The sequence below is a fragment of the Panulirus ornatus genome, chromosome 33 (assembly GCF_036320965.1).
Source record: "Panulirus ornatus isolate Po-2019 chromosome 33, ASM3632096v1, whole genome shotgun sequence".
NCBI classification, from domain to species: Eukaryota; Metazoa; Arthropoda; class Malacostraca; order Decapoda; family Palinuridae; genus Panulirus; species Panulirus ornatus.
The window spans coordinates 21795088-21811007 of NC_092256.1; the positions used below are offsets into that span (position 1 = coordinate 21795088).

The window sequence follows — 15920 nt, forward strand, 5'->3', positions numbered from 1 at the left end:
GTTGAACTAACATAACAATAACATCTGTAATAAAATGTAGTCAGTACTTGGTAAGGTAAAAATAGGTATATCTGAAAATAGGTAATCTTGACAGCTTGTACAAATTATGAGTCTTGGACCCTGAATGCAAAAAGAACAGTCATGTATGATGCATCAAAATCAGAGCCCCCTATCCACAACCAGGCCCCACAGACCTTTCTGTAGTTTCCCCTGACCATTTCATATAACCTGGTTCAATCCAATGACAGCAAGTCATCTCCACATACCAAAAAGCTCCAATTCACTCTAAACTATGCATGCCTCAAAGTCTAGTGCATGTTCAGGCCAGTTCAGCACACCCTCTATAGCTCTCTCATACATGCTCATGCTACACACTTCTCATTATCCTATCAATCTTTATTCAATAAATCCTCCTCATCGCACATTGTTCTCAAATAATAAATTTCCAAAACATCCATCCCCTTCTGTACATTTTAAATAAAGGTTATGCCTTGCATCCAAAAAACACTCTCAGGGATTCTATAACATCAGACATACCCATCTTTGCCCTTACAGATATGGGAGAAAAATTATGACTGCCTCATCAGGCATATATATAGTATAAAGCATAAATAATCAAAACTGAACTGACCATATAATGTCAACAAAAAATCTATAGAATATAGCAGAAATAAGAAAATAGATCATATCATTAGTGTTGCACAAGCAAAGGACAAGTGGAGATAAAAAAAAGATAAGGATAAAAAAACTGAAGAGACATAATGAGTAAATCAATACCTTTCCACCTTCAATCTAATATATACTGTAGTACAGCAATTCATAAACAGAAAGAAGAAAGGTACCTGTTGTGAGGGTGTATGCAAAGCTTCAACCAGCCTTGCAACAATGGGTTTAATTTTAGGGTCACTGTGCTCCAGATGTTTGGCCAGAGAGCCCATGAGGATGATGACACTTTGTCGGACTGCATCATAAATTGCATGATTTGGAGCAGTGTTGAGAAACTTTTCAAATACAGGAAGAATGCTGTTCACAGTTTCCTTCAAAGAGAAATAAACATACATGTCACAATAAATGCATATTTCAGACTACCACTCTATAGAAGCAATTCTTAAGAGTAAATACATATGTAAATGTAAACAAGTAAATATATGTAGGTTCATGTACACATGCACAAACAGCAATCACAAATAGTTATGTGATTTTTTCCACTAAATTTTAATCATGTCCTGATTCCACCTTATTCATTAGGAAAACAACAGATACACAAGAAAAAGATTTCTATTTTCATTTACAATTACCCAAAGACCCTTTCCTTCAAGGGTACTGGTGTTACACATGACAACTTTAGACAGCAGCTCCAAGGCTGTACTATGCTCAGTAATACGGTCAGGCTGGACTCCTTTGAAGGGGAGCCCATGTTGACTAATGCTCAGTAACACTAACCAAAACAACACAAGAGGCCTGTGTGTGTGTGTGTGTGTGTGTGTGTGTGTGTGTGTGTGTGGTGTGTGTGTGTGTGTGTGTGTGTGTGTGTGTGTGTGTGTGTGTGTGTATGTGTGTGTGTGAAATGATATATACGTAAAGATTATCACTATTATCATTACTATTACCATCATTATCATACTTGATCGCCGTTTCCCGCATCAGCAAGTTAGCGCCAGGAAACAGACAAAGAAAGACCTATCCATTTCTATACACACACACACACACACATATCCAGGCCCCACAGACCTTTCCATGGTTTACCCCAGATGTTTCACATGCCCTGGTTCAGTCCACTGACAGCACAGTGACCCCAGTATACCACACTGTTCCAATTCACTCTATTCCATGCAAGCCTTTCACCCTCCTACATGTTCAGTCCCCGATCTCTCAAAATCTTTTTCACCCCATCCTTCCACCTCTAATTTGGTGTCCTGCTTTCCCTTGTTCCTCCATCTCTCACACAAATACTTTTTCTCAACTTTTCCTCATTCATTCAATTCATATGTCCAAACCATTTCAAAATATCCTTTTCTGCTCTCTCAACCACACTTTTCATTACCACACATCTCTCTTACCCTTTCATTACTTACACAGTCAAACCACCTCACATCACATATTGTCCTCAAACATTTCATTTCCAACAAATCCAATCTCCTCCATACAACCCTATCTGTAGCCCATGCCTTGCAACCATGTAATATAGATAGCATTCTCTCTTTCCACACATTCTTCAACGCTCCCAGAACCTTCAACCACCTCCCAACCCTGTGAATCACTTCTGTTTCCATGGTTCCATTCAATGCAAAGTCCACTCCCAGATATCTAAATACTTCACTTCCTCCAGTTTTTCTCCATTTAAACTTACATCCCAACTAATTTGTCCCTCAACCCTGCTGAACCTAATTACCTTGCTTTTATTCACATTTACTCTCAACTTTCTCCTTTCACACACTTTTCCAAACTCAGTCACCAACTTCTGCAGTCTCTCACTTGAATAAGCCACCAGTGCTGTATTATCGGCAAATGACAATTGACTTACTTCCCAAGCCCTCTCATTCCCAACAGACTGCATGCTCGCCCCTCTCTCTAAACCTCTTGCGTTTACCTCCCTAACCACCCCATCCATAAGCAAATCAAATAACCATGGGGACATCACACACCCCTACTACACACCAACCTTCACTACGAACCAATCACTCTCCTCTCTTCCTACTCACACAAGCCTACACCCGTGATAAAAATCTTCTTACTGCTTCTAACAGCTTACCTCTCACAACATATATTCTTAATACCTTCCACAAAGCATCTCTATCAACCCTATTGTATGCCTTCTCCAGATCCATAATGGCTACATACAGATCCATAAATGCTACATACAAATCCATAAGTTTTTCTAAGTATTTCTCACATATATTTTTCAAAGTAAACAACTGATCCACACATCCTCCACCATTTCTAAAACCCCACAGCTCCTCTCCAGTCCGATGCTCCGTGCATGCCTTCATCCTCTCAATAAATCTCCTCCCATACAATTATCCAGGAATACTCAACAAACATATGCCTCTGTGGTTTGAACACTCACCTTCATCCCCTTTGCCTTTGTATAATGGCAACATACATTCATTCCACCAATTCTCAGGCACTTCACCATGATCCATACCTACACTGAATATCAAAACACATATTCCACAATCAAGATGTGATTATGTGTCCTAATTCATGTTAAAACAAAGCAGTTGATATTCACAGTAAAATCAACCCTATAATAAATAAATGTACATCCCAATTCAACTGATTTTTCTAAAGCTTTTTAATTCCATGGTGAGAATTTCTTCTCAATAAACTGTAAAATATATATCACAAACAAAATGCAACATATACATGATTCTTGCTATACTCTCACCTTTCCATGAGAACTGATAACAGCCATGGCAGCTTCAAGCATCCTGTTTCGAACTTCAGCATTTCGATCACCAAGGGCATCTGGCACAAAGAAGTTAGCAAGCGTAACTACAGTATCAGCTTTCAGGAGAGGTGCAAGCTGTTTCAGAGCCATTGCCACCCCAGCCCGACCTTCCCAGAGATCCACTGCATCTAATATAATGCGGTCATATTTGTCCCGAACAGCAGGTGTCATCTGAACATAAGTAAATCAATGAGGTACGTTAATCATCCTACTCATGATATCATTAAAAAGTTACTTAACTTTAAAAACTGTAAATACCTTCAGTTACATTATAAACAACATGCCTCTACACTACCTAGCTTTAACAAGTACCAATTTCATAATGAATATTTTTTTTAAAAATACTTCACAAGTCATAAAAAATATATGGGTTACATTTAAATGTAGTACCTGTACAACAGCTTACTTTACTGAATTAATTGACTTTATGAAGGTATTTGAATTTCCATATTTCTACACTGATAAAACTCAGTTGTAAAGCAACACTGCATAGCTATCTTTCAAAGAAGTCCAGAGACTTTTGCATTGCATTCATTGTATTTACATTGAGGCAGGAAAAGCAACTGTATGTAAAAATAAATCCCAAATCCAAAAACCTGCCCACTTAAACAATTTTATACCTCAGTCTTCTCCTTGAAAATTTCAATCAGCTGGAGAGTGACTGGAGCTACCAGGTCTGGATTATCTTCAGCTAATGCTGCAAGAGCAGCTGCACCAGCTGCTCGCACAGCGCTAACAGGATGAACTACATCTCCTAATACACCCTCACTCAGTGCCCCATCTGCCTGGAATTTGAAAAACATATGGATTTATCAGAATCCAGCAAAAATGGAACAGATAAGCAAGCATCTAATTAACATGATTTTTGTTATAATTTTTCTACATTACTTCACATTCAGTACTGTGCCTAACCACTTCCTTAAAACTATGTTGTCTCTCCTGATTACTCTTCCCTCACATACTTTAAATTTAATGATAAACCACAAACCATCTTGATCATTTGCACACTAAAACCCAGTAATGGATAACAGCAACCCAAGTTCAAACTTACAAGGAATAACTTTATAATCTCTGTAAGCCATCCTGTATGTTCAAAGTGAAGTTGTCATTAACAATTGCAATAAACAGTAGAGTAATCATAATCATGTTAGAGAAAAAGCCACTACTTCATATCCCTAATCATAAAACTAGATCTAGCTTGAAAAAGGAAAAAATTACTTGCCTTGAATGTAAACCAGTTTGTTATCATATGCAAATCTTTTCCAATAACTCTTTCAACAATGCTATAAAAGTTCTCTTGCTTAAAAGATTGTGATCCTCAGGCCCAGTCCAGGATTCAGTTTTATAAGAGATCATGTGCAAACTCTTCTATACCACTAATTACAGTGGCCTCAGGGCTACTAACAACCTATGTCAGTGTTAAACTCTTGTAACACTGTACACAAAGCTCCACTAATTTGCATAATCTTCCCAACAGATGGCTTTAGCCCACCTAGTGCTTTGAATAACACTAAGTGTTTGCCCAGGCAACTTTTCGCAGAAAAATAGAGCTAACCTGTGATAAGACAGGTGACTAGTTGGCAGCCTCTTATTTTCTATCTTTACATCAACATTAACTTCATTCCTAATTACAAGGTAGGTGGACCAGTACACAGAGCCTCTTCAATCATTCATAAAAGTTACTAATTCACTCTGTACATTCGTACATTCCCTTTATTTGTCACATGAGAACCATAATCTATGTTCACACAAACCCCATGAATAAAACACATCTATTCCATCCAAACTCAAATCATTCCTCCTGACATCCTTTTTATCAAAAATGCTTAAGAAAAACAAAATGGACTTAACACAAGAAACTTGCAGACCCTAATGTAATCCATGAGTGAGTGTTCTTTAGAAAGAGAATAACGTGCAATCAGAATCCCATGGAATAACTTCAGTATTACAGACTATGGCACAACAAGATACACTCACACCACATTACAAGTTCATGTGATTAACAGTTTTGAAGTCTAAACAGCTGCATTACAAATTAATAATAGTTCACACAGATGGAAAGATAATGAATTATCAAGACAACAATTCATCAACGTACACTAAAAGTGTTCATAATTAATCATAATACCTCTAAACTGGCCGTGGTCCACAACTCTGTTGCAAGGGTAGCAACATCTTCGGCAACATCAAATTTTGCAACCCACAGCCTATGAGCAACACGAAGCCACCCATCAACATCAGTCTCAAGTTTGGGAAGTGAATTCACCAGTACAGATAATCCCTGTTGAAACAGAAATAAATCAAACAACTTACGTCAAAACTATCAATAACTTTGAGTGGTTGAACCATAACAAAAAGGGCAATACACAGGCATTGCAAAAGAAAAGGCTGAACGTGAATCCCAACAGCAAGGTAGTCAATACGTAAAAAAGAATGACTTAACAGCAGAAAAGAAAATTAAGAACAAGAGCAAAGAATCTGTCACAATATTAATTAAATGTCATAATAATAATTAAAGAAAATGGAAGTACATTTTGGGAAGGGAACAATGATGAAGTACACAGAAAACATGAATGAATTAGTACATGAAAAAGTGCTAATGCAGGTATCAGTGAAAAAACATTAAGATTTTTTTTTTTTAAATTCATGATTCCATTTGATTTATTACATTCCACAAAAAATTGCATATAACAGCACAAAGATAAATAAAATTGTCTTTTGAGAGTACTTAGTCTTTCCACCTAATCAATGAAGATAAAAGTGACAATGCATTCTAGCACACACACATAGTATTTGTTTCCTTTTCAACGATTTTCCTGCAAGCAGGTAAACAAAGCTACAATATGACAACATGGGCCCAGGGTACCACTGGGCCTTCATTCTAACCTTCTTGGAGAAGATGGCAACCACCTGCATGTGTTAAGACAAGTGTGTACAGTCCCTTACCTATGAACAGGCCACAAAGAACCAGAAAAGCTCATACAGCACATGGACAGAAATGTTCATAAATTTTTTCCTACAATGTTCATAAGATTACTTTGTGTCTATATATCTTATCAAATAGTTAATCTACTTCCCTGAATGATTCAAACCAGGTAACTGTTTGTGTATCTATCAACAAATGAAAATCTAAGGTAGGTTTACATAGTTTCTTACAGTGTATGTGTTCACAAGATTACTTTGTGTCTATATATCTTATTAAATAGTTAATCTACTTCCCCGAATGATTCAAACCAAGAAATTGTTTGTGTACCTATCAATAAATGAAAATCTAAGGTAGATTTACATAGTTTCTTACAGTGTGTATGTTCACAAGATTACTTTGTGTCTATATATCTTATCAAATAGTTAATCTACTTCCCCGAATGACTGAAACCAAGAAATTGTTTGTGTACCTATCAATAAATGAAAATCTAAGGTAGGTTTACATAGTTTCTTACAGTGTGTGTTTCCAACAATTGGAGAGCGGATGCAGAGAGAAGTCACTGTCCGATGGTAAAGTAGTTCTAATGGTTTGGCATGGTTGCAAGGAATAGGTCATAAATGATAAAGTACAGAGGCAGATGGATGTGTTGGAAATTATATGCCTGAGAACAGTATGTGGCTTGAGGAGGGTTTCTTTTTCCCTTTCATTACTCTATATTTCAATTAAGGCCTGGCCTTGATGTGGACTTTTGTCTGTGACAGGAGCCTTCAACATAAAAAAACAAAAATAAGAAGAGCCTGTATGACTGAGCTGTAGAAGGTATGCTGAATTGGTCTGAACATGGAAAGGATGAGTGGTAACATGACATCTAAGAGAGTAGCACATTGAAAGTGAGGGAAACATGGAGAAGAAGGAAACCAAGGAGATGGTAGAAGGATGGAGTGAAAGATGATTTGAGGACTCAGGGTCAGAACATGCAAGAGGTTGTGAGGTATGCATGGGACTGAGTGAACTGGAGCAATGTGGTAGACAAGGGGTGAAGTGCTGTCAGAGGGTGGAACCAGGGATTATGAAGCAGCCTGAGAAAACCAAAGAAAAGTTTGTGGGGCTTGGCTTAGGATAGGGGGCTGTGGTTTCACTGCAGTATCACAGCTGGAGAGTGGATGTGAGCAACTGAGGCCATTCTGTCTATTTCTGGTGCTACCTCATTATGCAGTAATGGTCATAGCATGAAAAAAATTCTTCATAAAATATTTTAGAAAAATATGTGGCATGAGGTAGTTTGATCGAGAAAGTCATGAAAGGGTGTAGTAATAAAATGAGTGTAGTTCAGAAAGCATACGAGTGTGCTGAAATGATTTGGACATACGAAGAGAACGACTGAGGAAAGGTTGCCAAAGAGGATATATGTATCAGAAATGGAGGGAACAAGAAAAATGGGGAGACCAAATTGGAAATGGAAGGATGGAGTGAAACAGATTTTGAGCAATCAGGGCCTGAGCATGCAGGAGGATGAAAGACGTGCACAGGATAGAGTGAACTGGAAAGATGTGGTGTTAATGGACTAAACCAGGGTATATGAAGCATCAAGAGTAAACCATGGAAAGGTCTGTGGAGCCTGTTTGTGCAGAGGGAGCTGCGGTTTCGGTGCATTACATATGATAGCTACAGAATGGATGCGAGCGGATGTGGCCTTTTTTTGTCTCTTCCTGGCACTAACTAGCTAACTTGCAAAACAGCAGTCAAGTAAAAAAAGAAATTAAATAATTCTTACCCTAAGAGCAGCATCCCTAACAGACTGTGCTGGGGCTTGAAGTGTGTCAAGAAGGATATCAATCTCCTCAGATGTGGCAGTATCACAACCAAGCTCACCAGAGCCACAACGGCACACCTCTTGCAGTACAGCACAAGCAGTCTGTTGTGTACGGCCCGAACTATTACCTATTGAAAAACACATTCATGAAAAAGTTTCATCTTTACAAATTATGACCAGCAAGAGGCAGGGATGACATATCTACTATATATTATCTAAACAAAAAAATCCATATTCATAATGTTCTTGTTCAGACCATAAAAGATGGACTTACTAATAACATAAATGATGAGGGATAAAAGCTGTTTGATTGGTAGAAAACGAGGATGAAAAAGGTCATTTTCATCTGCTCCTCTCATGACCATATGCTCACTGATCACCTGCAGTGCAAGACCAGCCACAGTCTCAAACTTGTCTTCACCTCCTAGATGGCTCCTCAACACCCAATCCAAAAATGGGAAGCAGTATACAAAGCCTGGTGCACAGTAGTACTTCTCATCATCATGTGCTGACCTAGAAAAGGCAAAAATAAGCATCAATGCAAATGTGGGACATATATCTAGGAAAATTACCTCAGCCTGTTTCAGCAATTTTCTGAGAATCATTTTAACCCTCATCCTTAACAATAATTATACCTACTTTCACTCCTGCATGTCTCTTGAACTCCTCTATTTTCCTAATGGATCATAACAATCACAACCTGTCAAATGTCCACCACACATGGCTAAATGATTCATAAACAACACTTAACAATGTAGTGTCAATCAACTTTTATAAATGTGCAAAGAGATGATCATAATATCTATATATCAAAGATACACAAAAGAGTATCATGAAATTCATAAAGCAACAGGCCACTGGGTCCATTCAAAGGTGTTTGTCTGGAGGTTTCTTATTTGAAATTTTTCTCCAACGATCTTCTTTCATGTACATTCAATTTCTTGCCTATGGGACAGAATTCAGTGAAGAGAAACATGGGTTTTGAAAGCAGTCGCACAAAAATTTTTTCCTGATTTTGTCACTCGGCCCAACCTTTCCTCACCTTTTTCAAAGGATATCTCCTACCTTAGGTTGGCAACCTCATCCTATAAAATGTATGAAGCAGATCAGCAACAGCCTGGTGGCTGATGCTGACTAGCCAGCCAGGAATACAAATGAGTTGTTCACAAAGGGTGAATGTAGGCTGCTGCCTCTTCTGTGAGTAAAAAACTGGACAAAGTCCTAAGCAGTATATTTCTATGAAATGTATCTCATGCTTGAGGATCACTGCCTAATAGTCTTCCAGCTTTCAAGAGCCTCTTCTTTTTTACTTCTTCATTTGCAAACTGACACTCTATAAATGTGCAAAGAGATGATCATAATATCTATATATCAAAGATACACAAAAGAGTATCATGAAATTCATAAAGCAACAGGCCACTGGGTCCATTCAAAGGTGTTTGTCTGGAGGTTTCTTACTTGAAATTTTTCTCCAACGATCTTCTTTCATGTACATTCAATTTCTTGCCTATGGGACAGAATTCAGTGAAGAGAAACATGGGTTTTGAAAGCTGAAGAAACTTCTCTCTCCAAGGCAGTCGCACAAAAATTTTTTCCTGATTTTGTCACTCGGCCCAACCTTTCCTCACCTTTTTCAAAAGATATCTCCTACCTTCAGTGACTACCTTAGGTTGGCAACCTCATCCTATAAAATGTATGAAGCAGATCAGCAACAGCCTGGTGGCTGATGCTGACTAGCCAGCCAGGAATACAAATGAGTTGTTCACAAAGGGTGAATGTAGGCTGCTGCCTCTTCTGTGAGTAAAAAACTGGACAGAGTCCTAAGCAGTATATTTCTATGAAATGTATCTCATGCTTGAGGATCACTGCCTAATAGTCTTCCAGCTTTCAAGAGCCTCTTCTTTTTTACTTCTTCATTTGCAAACTGACACTCTTCAGGTAAATGTTTTCTACAACCATCACCATAAAAGCTATATTAATTCTTACTTGTTCAAATCAAAATGTGGATTCTTTCAAAAAAATTCTTGCATCTTCTACAGTGTTCAGCTATTAGCAAAAAGGGCTATTATATAATGAAGCAAACTTCCTTAAAAGAAATTTTTCCATAACTAAATGTATTTCTTGCCTTAGTTATGCAGCATCAAGAACAACTGACTAATGGCCTTATTAGAAGACATCTACTCTCAAGCTATTCCACAAGAAGTAACAAAACCAGCACCTTCCATCCACAATCAAATCTAACAGACTAATCTATGGTTTACCCTGACCACTTCATATGCCCTGAGACATCCAAATGACAGAACAGTGCCTCCCTCATGCCATACTAATCCAATTAATTTTACCACACGCATGCCTCTTACCCTCTTGAATGATTAAGCCCTAAAACCACAGAGCGTCCTTCACTCTATCTTTCCATCTCTTTCTCAATTTCCCCATTCCCCTTGCTCCCTCCACTTTTGACACAGATTTTCTTAGTCAGGCTTTCTTCACTCCAAACCATTTCAGCACATGGTCAGCTCTCTTACTCAGGCTGCATTTAAACCATACTTTTCTCTTCACTGTCATTCCTTGCATGATCAATGAACTTCAAATCACACCAATATTTCATTTCCAAAAGTTCCATCCTCTTCAATTCTTGTGTACAAGGCATAACACTCTCATGCATACAATACTGTGATGTAAAATATACCTTCAAATATACCCTTCTTTGCCCTAACAGACAATGAATAAATCTATAAACCAAAAAAATGCATCATACTATTTCATCCATTTCCTGCAAACTGGGATGAATTTTCCCATGAAAATATATCTCCTACAATAAAGACATTATAAGATGTAAGAGTAAATGACATCAAATTTGCTTTCTCAAGTTATGCACCTACTTTTTTGGTACAGTAGCAGTGTGAATCATATTTAATGTTCTGAGGGCTGCAGCTTCGAGTGGCTCACCTAGCCAGTCCTCTGGTAGTTTCATTGCTGGCTCACAAACTCGGACTGTAGTACGGGCTAAGGTATGCGCTGCAAGAGGACAAATCTATCAATATTTTCTCAAGTGACAATTTAGCAGCATCTTATTCGACATTTCTATATGTACTAAGTCAACATATAAAAACCCTCTATCATAAATTCCCTTGTAATGTAAATTTGTCAACTACATATTCCAACAACCACATTGTGATGGTACATGCAAAAACTTTCCTAATCACCAGTTGCTGACCTCATACCTGTAATGTTTTGCAACAAGAAATTCTTTGATGAAACTGTACTCATTTTCACATACTGATATGATACAGCCTCAATGAAGGTGACTTTCACCTGCGGTATAACTACAAGCAAGTGGAGTCCAGCAACACCCAAAACAACAATGCATAATCCATTTGTTAACAAATTATGAATCTTAATCTGGGAACATGAATAACCAGGCCAAACTACTTAAACAGAGTGGTCATGTAAACATATGCACATTGGAATATAAAACTAATCTGTTTCAATAAACTTCTTTATTCATTTCAAACAGGCATCCTACCATTTCTGTGTTTGAGAAATAATAGAAGTTATAAAATAGATAAAATGACAACTTACCATAAACTTCATCCTCTGCATCAAAGACTGCTCTGCGTAAACTAACAAAGATGTTGCACATTTGCGGAGCTACTAGGGGACTACGAAGAATCCAGGTAAGAAGAGGGACCAATTTAGTGAAGTGTAGTGAAAGGTCCTCCACATTACCAACTACAGCTGCCTCTAGGAGTGAAACTGAGCTTGATATACTCTCCAACAATTCTCTGATCCTGAAAAAGAAAGCTTTTTCTTACACCTAACTCCCATTCCCACCTAGTGAGGCAGCATCAGAATGAACTGAACAGCCATAGTCAGACACTTCCAGTATTTTGCTATTATGTGAGAAGTACCAAAATCAGGGCCCATCACCTATACCTAAGCCACACAGACCACTCCTTAGTAAATCTTCACAGCTTTATATTCTTTTTAAAAGATGGAGGCTCCAGTCATGGACAAAAGTCCACATCAAGCCTGGCCTTAATTGAAATATAGAGATAAATGAAGGGGAAAAAGAGGAGAAATGGGAAAATATTTATGAATTTTGGAGGAAGTGAAAATCCTGTCTTTTCACCCAGTTCAGCCCAGTGACAGCAAATCACCATCCCACTACCCTTCCCACATTAAGATACCATACCAATCTAATTCATTCTATTCCAATGCTCGCCTTTCAGTCTCATGAATGTTCAGGCCCTAATGTCCTCAGCCTCCTTCACTCCAACCCTCTAACTTGTTTTCAGTCTTCCCCTTCCCATTGTTCCCTTCACTTCTTGTAAATATATCCTTAGTCAGTCTCTCTCCCACTTCTGACATATATATCCTCTTAGCCAGCCTTTCTTCTCCCATGCTCTCTAAATACCTGATGACATGACTGATCCATCCCACACCTTTCTCTTTCTCAAGTACTTCATTTCCAAGGGTCTAATTCCAAGGTAGGTGAAATCCATTGGACAAACAGGAGAATCACTGAAAGCTAAGTATAACAGGAATAAAGACTTCCAAGATGCTTTAATGATAATACATTTAACTGGACCAGCAACAGAGAGAAATGTTTGGCATGTTTGGGGTGGATGTTACAACAAAGCACTTCAAGTCCACAAAAAATTAATGGATGTGCAAGATCCAAATGAGAAATACCTATGCAGGAAGAGTGATCAAATGAAGAAAGTAATGTCCATTTCTAAAAATGCTTCTTCATCCACTTGTAAACAAATTCTGGTCATGTTCTAGCTCCAAGAACCTAAGTATATTGAACTGCTGGGAGTAACTGTGCTTAAACAAATAATGGCTAACTTCTATGTCCATGACTCCTGATGTTCAAGAGGAATGGGACTATTTTTTGATCATCAAGAGCAGCTATTTAGTAAGAAAAAAAATGACATATCTGTCTTCTGCTATCTCAAAATGCCATCTTATCAAATTTTTTGTATATATAGCTTTCCATGTGCAAAAATGGCTTGTAATGATCACACTAAAGCCAGGAATCTGAATAATAACAATGGGATACTAATGGGATAGCTAAAATGAGTAAAAAATAATAATTTATGATGCTTCCTACTTCACTTGGTGTAGCCTTCCAGGTGACAGAGACTGATGTACACTGGATTAGTGAGTGGTTAAATGAACAACTCAGAATACATACAGTAGATTATGCCTACCAACCATGTCTGGCATGGGACTGGATCTATATCTGCAGTGAGGTTGGCTGGGCAAGGCAAGGTTAAGAGACATTATTAGGTATATGTGACACAGCCAAACACTTTCTGATTCTACACAACCTTGATCAAATTAACTCATCATATGTGACACAGCCAAAAACTTACCGATTCTACACAACCCAGATCAAATTAACTCGTCACCTTTGATGATGCTCTAATTCTGCACTATCATTATTATTTCATGTATAAACTAAAAACTCTTCCTAACATTCATTTATAAACAAAAACATACACCACAGTCTATTCCGTATAATATAAAGCATAACTTCTCACCTCTTTCGTACAGCATTTTCTTTCTCTGTTTGAGCCTTCAGAACTTCCTTCTGCTTAGGTGTCAGATCTAATTTTCCCTCTTTTCGTTTCTTCTCCAGTTCTTTTTTGCGTTCTTCAAGCATCATGATCTGTTCTTTGTGGCTGTACACTTTGTTAGACTTCTTCACATTCTTAATGTTTAGGTGATCTTCAAAAGCTCTGAAAAAAAAACTCTTATGTTTCTAAGGGTAAAAAGTAAATAAAGTTAAAAATGCCAGGAAAATTCAAATAACACTAAGCACATATGGGAGTCACACTGAAAAAATCTAGAGGAAAGAGATTCCTCCAACTAAACACAAGCTAACTGACAACTTAACAGCTTAACTAACACACATAGTAACCATACTGCCAGAATATCTAAAAAAGGAATAAAAATTAAAGGAGTATCCTAGGAAACTTAACACTAATAACAAAAAGTAAAAATTATATGAAAGGAAAATACAATGGGAATATCTTAAAAGGATGGTCCTACATAAGATAAAATAAAACTCAAAATTTGAGTCAAAAAATTACCATGAAATTACATGAAAAATAATTATGTATGGAACCTCACATGGTCTTCCAAAGACTAAACAATCAGGAAGTGAAGAAATGCATTACATCAGAGACACTAAAAATGGGAGCAGAGACCATCTTGCAGATCTTCCTCCCAAGAATACACAGGTCATAACTCCTAAATAATAAAAGGACTCCTCTGACCATATATGCACTAATTCTTCCCCCTCTGGGTATTCAGATAAAAATCTTATTTCTATAATTTTCGAGGGGGCTCCTCTACCCCTTCATCAAAACATCAACTCTGGCACTCTGAAAGGGCTCAATGATCTTCCTTTCATAGCTTTTATTCTGAATTTACTTCAAAACAGTAATGGTTTGCCTGCCAGTATGCTTAACTGCAACAACTGCACAGCAAAGGTCATTTTGGCTGGAATGAAGTCCTAGATCCCTTCTACTAAACCCTGATCCATTAAATCACTTGTTCACTTTTGCTCATCTGCTTGTTGTATCCAGCACAAAGCATACTGGGCCAAGAATGCTTCATATTATTTCTATTTCACTTTCACTTTCTATCCTAACTTTATTCTTCCCTAATGAATATTTCCACATGCAACTCAAATTCTTTGCCACTCTTTCTTACTATGACTTTCATAATACTTTCATAATACTGTCAGAATCAATTTAAAATGCTGAATACTTTTGCATATTTTCAGTAGTTTTTTAACCCTTGAAGGAGTCAAAAACCTATGATCCAACATCTGATAGGTCAAATGCAGATTCCCTTTGTCTCACATTGCTCTGAAAGCTGAAAAATGCATACACATATATTAAAGAGTAACACGCAAACATCATCCAATCAGGATAAATAAACTTATTTACAACATAAAACTACTGTAACCCTCCATGAATCAAGTACTGTATTCCTTTTATCTAATGTTGCAATCTTTTGTCCACTCAACAGAAAGTAAAAATTTACCCACTTCTCAACAACTGTTTGATTGTATAATGTTCCCTCTGGAGTTAAATATATAGCATAGTCCTCATCCGTCACCTCCACCAGTTTGGGATTATTTAATCGACTAAAAACAAAATCCATAACTGGAGGCAAAATGACTCGACCAGCAAGACGACAAAGGCCAGAAAATATCTGAAAGAGAAAACAACTAAATCATTACTAAGTTCATTCATTTCCTTTTAGAGATCCCTTCTAAATGAATAAGATATGGCATAAAAGTTAGCTAATTTGCAATTATCAATATTCTAAAAACACTCATTAATCTATTCATCAATTACAAAAAAAAAGAAATTTTTTTATTAAATGGAGAAGCTCTGTTACATCAAACAATTTTGTAGCTACATTACTATTCATTATTTATTTTGCTTTGTTGCTGTCTCCCGCGTTTGCGAGGTAGCGCAAGGAAACAGACGAAAGAAATGGCCTAACCCACCCCCATACACATGTATATACATACACATCCACACACACAAATATACCTACCTATACATCTCAATGTACACATATATATACACACACAGACACATACATATATACCCATGCACACAATTCACACTATCTGCCTTTATTCATTCCAATCGCCACCTCGCCACACATGGAATACCATCCGCCTCACCCCTCATGTGTGT

At 37.4% G+C, this 15920-nt stretch overlaps 1 protein-coding gene across 1 annotated transcript in view; it reads right to left on the reverse strand.

The window, feature by feature from the left end:
• l(3)80Fj (lethal (3) 80Fj) overlaps nt 1-15920 on the reverse strand; it is a 63857-nt gene that overhangs the window by 27299 nt on the left and 20638 nt on the right. Inside the window, exons 14-23 of the mRNA XM_071681860.1 lie at nt 15257-15423; nt 13740-13937; nt 11773-11981; nt 11073-11208; nt 8465-8703; nt 8152-8318; nt 5580-5732; nt 4072-4236; nt 3389-3622; nt 843-1037 (exon numbers count right to left, since the gene is read on the reverse strand). Coding sequence (XP_071537961.1) covers nt 843-1037; nt 3389-3622; nt 4072-4236; nt 5580-5732; nt 8152-8318; nt 8465-8703; nt 11073-11208; nt 11773-11981; nt 13740-13937; nt 15257-15423 — 1863 coding nt within the window. The remainder of the gene's footprint in view (nt 1-842; nt 1038-3388; nt 3623-4071; nt 4237-5579; nt 5733-8151; nt 8319-8464; nt 8704-11072; nt 11209-11772; nt 11982-13739; nt 13938-15256; nt 15424-15920) is intronic.